The sequence below is a fragment of the Ctenopharyngodon idella genome, chromosome 11 (assembly GCF_019924925.1).
Source record: "Ctenopharyngodon idella isolate HZGC_01 chromosome 11, HZGC01, whole genome shotgun sequence".
NCBI classification, from domain to species: Eukaryota; Metazoa; Chordata; class Actinopteri; order Cypriniformes; family Xenocyprididae; genus Ctenopharyngodon; species Ctenopharyngodon idella.
The window spans coordinates 3,453,585-3,459,584 of NC_067230.1; the positions used below are offsets into that span (position 1 = coordinate 3,453,585).

Below are 6,000 nucleotides of genomic sequence, written 5' to 3' on the forward strand. Positions count from 1 at the left end.
GTTTGAGGTTATTAAGCTAAACATTGTTCTAATAAGCTGAGCACACTTGTTTTATTTTGAAACACAGAAACGACAGAAACCATGAGAGAAATTAGTTTCACAGCAAATGCTTGTTACTGTTATACCATTATTTGCAGCCAATCAAATTTTCAGTTCCTGAGTTATTTGAGTGTGTTTCTGCTTTAAAGGTCACAGCAAAACACTGCTGTTTGAGAAGCCCTTCAAAGACACTATATTTCACTAGAATATGATGATGAAACTGGTTGATATTGATAAGAACTTTAGAATGCATAAATTAAACATGATATTATTTACTTTCTTGGTATTTAACATCATCAATAATGTGTATTTCATAAGTATCTGTGGTGAGTGCAGGACTCTGTCTGAGTGATTCTGACAAAGATATATGCAAAGACAAAGATAACATGCTAATAATTCTCTGTCTGTAATTATAATCCATAAATATATATCTTACCTAAGACAGAGAGTGAAACTGCAGGCTTATTTATGGGAGGACATAGAGTCAGATCATCCACAACAAAAAAAGTTTAGGCAGACTGGTTGTTGTTAAATGGGTGCTGAAACTAAAATGTCAAATACTAAAACTAATCATATACAAATTAATCAAAACTTAAGTGTTTAATAAAACAAGAAAATATTACTAAATAAAGTATAAAATGTAAGAATATTAAAAATTTTAGAAATATAATAAATGTCCTCCCACATGTAGCCCATTCTGGACTTGTCATGTTACAATTTTAAAAACTTAATTTTGTGAGTTTATGCCAAAACATAACACAACTATTTAGATGGGAGATCAATTTTCTATTTAATACACAGTTTATTGTGGAGCTTTTCAGATATCTGTGAGACCATAAACATATTTGAGTGTGGATTTCTTTCAGCCCTAATTCATCCCTCTCTATATGTTTTCCTCTTTTGGAAAGTCATGGAAATGCAATAGTGGCTTTTCTTATTTAGTTGTTGGAGCAAGTGGTAATGCAAAAATTATATTTGCTTTGGTCTCCCATGTACCTCTATTTACCAGTTCCACTTTCCAAACATGGAAACGTGAAAAGGGTTCATATAGAGCAGCATAAAACCACTCAGGCACATGCCAAATGCAGAATGATGGGCTTTAATGTAACCTGAGAGCTTCACATTCAAAAGTCCATAACAGTTACATTAAAAAAATTGTGGGATCGAAAGTTCATGGCATTCAACCAATCGTATATAGAATCAATGCATACAATGCATAATATCAATGAGAAACAATGCATACTCTATCTGCACCGTAAGTAAAGGCACCAGGGTTATATGAGTCCACCAGACCACTGAGGCTTGCAGCCAGCGGCCGGTGCAGGGCATGTGGCATGAGGTCTGCCTCCAGTACTTTAGGCTGGAGAGGACGAAGTTTGATGAGCTGCTACAGAAGGTGGGATTGCCAACTGCAAAGCAAACTAATGCTGTGCCATTTCTTAAAGGAGTAGTTCACTTTAAAATTAAAATTTCCCCATGATTTACTCACTCTCAAGCCATCCTAGGAGTATATGACTATCTTCTTTAAGACAAATACAATGGTAGTTATATTAATAATCACCCTGATGCTCCCAAGCTTTATAATGGCAGTGAATGGAAACCACATGTTTGAAACTCAAAAAAGTGCATCCATCCATCCATCCATCCATCCATCATAAACATACTTCACACGGCTCCGGGGGGGTAATAAAGACCTTCTGAAGTGAAGCGATACATCTGTGTTAGAAAAACATTTTTCTTACTCGAACGCTTCACTTCAGAAGGCCTTTATTAACACAAATTAAGATGTGTGTTCATCTTCAGAACACAAATTAAGATATTTTTGATAAAATCCGATGGCTCAGTGAGGCCTCTATTGCCAGCAAGATAATTACTAGTTACTAAAGACATTTAAAACAGTTCACGTGACTACAGTATTTTAACCTTAATGTTATGAAGCGACGAGAATACTTTTTGTGTGCCAAAAAAAAAAAAAACAACGACTTTATTCGACAATATCTAGTGATGGGTGATTTCAAAACACTGCTTCATGAAGCTTCAAAGCTTTACGAATCTTTTGTTTTGAATCAGTGGTTCGGAGCGTGTATCAAACTGCCAAAGTCAGTGATTTCAGTAAACGAGGCTTTGTTACGTCATAAGTGTTTTGAAATTTCAATGGTTCACCACTTGGGGGCATGACTTTGGCAGTTTGATACACGCTCCGAACCACTGATTCGAAACAAAAGATTCGTAAAGCTTCGAAGCTTCATGAAGCAGTGTTTTGAAATCGGCCATCATTTTGGTGTTTTGGTGCACAAAAAGTATTCTCGTTGCTTCATAACATTAAGGTTGAACTGTTTCAAATATGTCTTTAGTAGCTTTCTGGGCATTGAAAGTGTTAATTATCTTGCTGGCAATGGAGGCCTCACTGAGCCATCGGATTTTATCAAAAATATCTTAATTTGTGTTAATAAAGGCCTTCTGAAGTGAAGCGTTTGAGTAAGAAAAATGTTTTTCTAACACAGATGTATCGCTTCACTTCAGAAGGCCTTTATTAACCCCCCGGAGCCGTGTGAAGTATGTTTATGATGGATGGATTGATGCACTTATTTGAGTTTCAAACAGGTGGTTTCCATGCACTGCCATTATAAAGCTTGGCAGCATCAGGGCAATTATTAATATATCTCCGATTGTGTTTGTCTGAAAGAAGAAAGTCATATACCCCTAGGATGGCTTGAGGGTGAGTAAATCATGGGGTAATTTTCATTTGAACTAATCCTTTAAGTCAGACGACTGGCAATTAGTTTGCAATGAGTACCTTGATTGAATGTGAAATGTTTCATTTTATTGGGAAAATTGTGATTGATGAGATTATTCTCTCCTGCACGCCGACACGGCGATCAAGTGCGCTCCATATCTATACCATCAGTAGTTACTGCTGAAAGTCGCTGATCATTTGCATAAAGATAAACTTTTCTCAACTTTGTCATGTCGATGGACATGCCCACATTGTGTCATCCAATGTCAACTTTTGCTCATGCCACAAAAAAACAACAACAAAAAACACTGAAAATGAGATAATGTTGCTGTGAGTCTCTACTGGGGGTGGGACAGTTCAGATTTCTCACGGTTCGGTTTGTATCACGGTTTTAGGGTCACGGTTTCGGTACAGTTCAGTATGTGCTATGTTCAGTAAAAAATAGGACAACTGTCAAATAAAAATAAAGAAAATAAAAACAAATAATCTAACTACAAGAAACAGCACAAATAAATACATGAGAGCTAAGATACAAATAAACAATGCTTTACAGGTTTTTTAGGTATCTAACAGCTTTCAGGTACAGAAATTGAATAAATTAATCAAATATAAAATTACACTGAATATAAACTTCTTTGAATAGTTAAATAAAGATGAAATATTATTGAAGTTACAAAAGCTATTCAGTCAAGAGTGATTTTTTTCGTGTTTTGTCGTTCAATTAACATTAAAACACATAGAGCAGGAATATTAGACTGCTTTCCCTTTAAGATATAATTCAAAGATCCAGTACACTGATACTGATACACATGCGTTGTCTCTGAGTACACACACACACACAGATTTGGGATGAACCGCGGTGCAAGCGCGTGCCGAACCGTGGGTGGAGAACCGAACGGTTCTGTTTTTTACAGTGAACCGTCCCACTCCTACCTATGTAAACAGGGCTTAACTGATATTTGAAGGACTAACATGCATGTAAAGTCTACTATTTATTAAGAAAGCGTAAGTGAGTTTTTGTGGACAACAGTCAAGCTGCTGTAACTTAATGCATTTCACGGACAAAACAAGCAGAATTTCATTTCACTTTCATTTTTCAAATTGCAATCAGTTTCCCAAGTCTTCATCTGTGACGTTATGTTGTCTCTAGACTGTGGGTGTGACTATGTGCGACACACTCACTGCGTCATGAGCCATACAACTATTAGCAGTGATTGTCAAGCGCTTGTGACTGTAAACATTCCAGACACTTGCACAGCTACCATCACAGTTTTCAGAAATCAACATATGTCACTTGCGTTCTATTGCTTGAGACACGGTACTAGCAAAACCAATGTCTTGGGTTCAAATCCCAGACAACATGTTTGGATTAAAGCAGCTGCCAAATGTCATGTAAAACTCTTGGTGTACAGCAACTGTAAATGTGAAATACATTGCCAACAATTATACCTTATTATTTAATTTAATATAAATGAACATAAACAGCCAATTATAGGTTACTTACATATTAAACCAGAATTTCTATCTGCCAACATGATGTCATAAGCTAACTGTTGTTCTTTTGTTAAGAAATAATAATAATAATAGCCTAATAATAAAAAATAAATAAAGTACTGGTACTTTGACATAAAGAAATATATGAAGGAGAGCACTGATTATTTATCGTATTATGAATGTGCGTGACATTCAGAAAATGTCGCATTTGATAAGCCCCCAAAAAACTCTTAAGTTCAGGAAAACAATGGAACATTCACATCCTGAATTATGTAACTGTTTAACCCCATCTACAGCTACCAAGCGACGCTACAATAACGCTCACATTATAAACAACTAAGCTGGCAGCATTCCAAGCGCGCGCTTCAATTATTATAAATGTAACTAATACAGTATGTTGCGTCGCGCGCTTGAAGACTTAAGTTCTCGCTTCGCGTTGCTCGTCGAAGTTACTTTGGTTCTTTAACAAACATGGACGGTCACAAGAGGCGTAAACATAGTCCACAGAGTCTGATGAGTTCGCTGAACTGAAACTTTTTTCCATTTTATTACTCTGCAACGCAACAGTCGAAAGCGTCACGGTGGGTTTTTCGAGGGGTGGGGCGTTGTATTTTCCCATCGCTGAAAACTTGCAAACAGAAACATCAAAGCATCCGCATCCGTCTTTTGATACGATACCGAATATGTCGATCACTTACCGATACTGGTCACATTTGAATGGTTCATATCTATCAATATCTTCATTTTTTTAAACCTTTTTTCGCTGTGGGAAAGTAAATTTTCCATAATTTACTTCCAACGTTCGATAGTAAAATTATGGAAAACGATGTGAGTATTAATGTGTGTGGGTTTAAACGAATTGAATGATTACAATAACACGACGAATGTAGCTATTGCCAGAAACTTATGAAAGCCGCCATTCTCAACAAAACCAAGCAGATCCTGAGCCGTCTTTTAAACGCGCTGTATCCAGCTCTAGAGACAATGATTCCATAGAAAGCTGAAGTTGATTTGTCAAGGACACTGCAGCTCACATTTGTACAAAGAAAGCCACTGGTTTTGGAAAGCAACAGTCAAATACACAGAAAAGTCCGTCCGCGTTACCTTTTTGCTGTTTCTGCTGTTGTATCCGTTGTAGGGGTTGATTCCCGTCCTTGGCGGTACGGAGAGCAGCATTTTTCTCAGCGCGGTGTCCGGAGCAGCGAGGCTGACGTCAGTGAGAGGAAGTTCAGGCGGGATCGAGTCCCGCCGTCGCCAGGACCGAAGCCGCTTGCCGCTGCTGCTGCTGTGTCTCTCTGTAACCCCGCCCGGGTCCTAGCGCCACAGCCACAGCCACCATAACACACAGAAACCTGCAAACGCTGTAGAAATTTTGAAAAAATATAGTTGCCGTTGTATAAAATCTTGCTGTGGAGAGTTTATTAAACGAGATAAAAATGTGCTTTGGAAAAGTTATACTTTAATTTTTATTCATCTTAATCCATCCATTTTTAATTAAACTTTATGTCTTTGTCTTACTCATTTTTATGAAAAACACTTTAAATTACCATTGTGTCTATACAAATAAGCCAGACTTGCATTTTAAAATGTCAATGAATTAATGAAATAATGCCAGATTTTAAACTAAAACCTTCCAGCTACACATTCATTTTATTCCAGAGTTATATTTTAGTCCAGAGTGCCTTTTAAAGGGATATTTCACCCAAAAATGAAAATTCTGTCATCATTTA

At 37.0% G+C, this 6,000-nt stretch overlaps 1 protein-coding gene and 1 long non-coding RNA gene across 3 annotated transcripts in view; one reads left to right on the forward strand and one right to left on the reverse strand.

Annotated features, from left to right (window-relative positions):
• rbms2a (RNA binding motif, single stranded interacting protein 2a) overlaps positions 1 to 5,515 on the reverse strand; it is a 58,387-nt gene extending 52,872 nt beyond the window's left edge. For both annotated transcript variants that reach the window (XM_051913519.1, XM_051913518.1), the window contains exon 1: positions 5,375 to 5,515. In XM_051913519.1, coding sequence (XP_051769479.1) covers positions 5,375 to 5,446 — 72 coding nt within the window. In that variant the 5' untranslated portion in view covers positions 5,447 to 5,515. The remainder of the gene's footprint in view (positions 1 to 5,374) is intronic.
• On the forward strand, positions 4,408 to 5,721 carry LOC127523064 (uncharacterized). Its single transcript, XR_007932810.1, has 2 exons — positions 4,408 to 5,098; positions 5,409 to 5,721. It is a non-coding gene; the product is annotated as an uncharacterized LOC127523064 (long non-coding RNA).
• Positions 5,722 to 6,000: the final 279 nt, after the last annotated feature.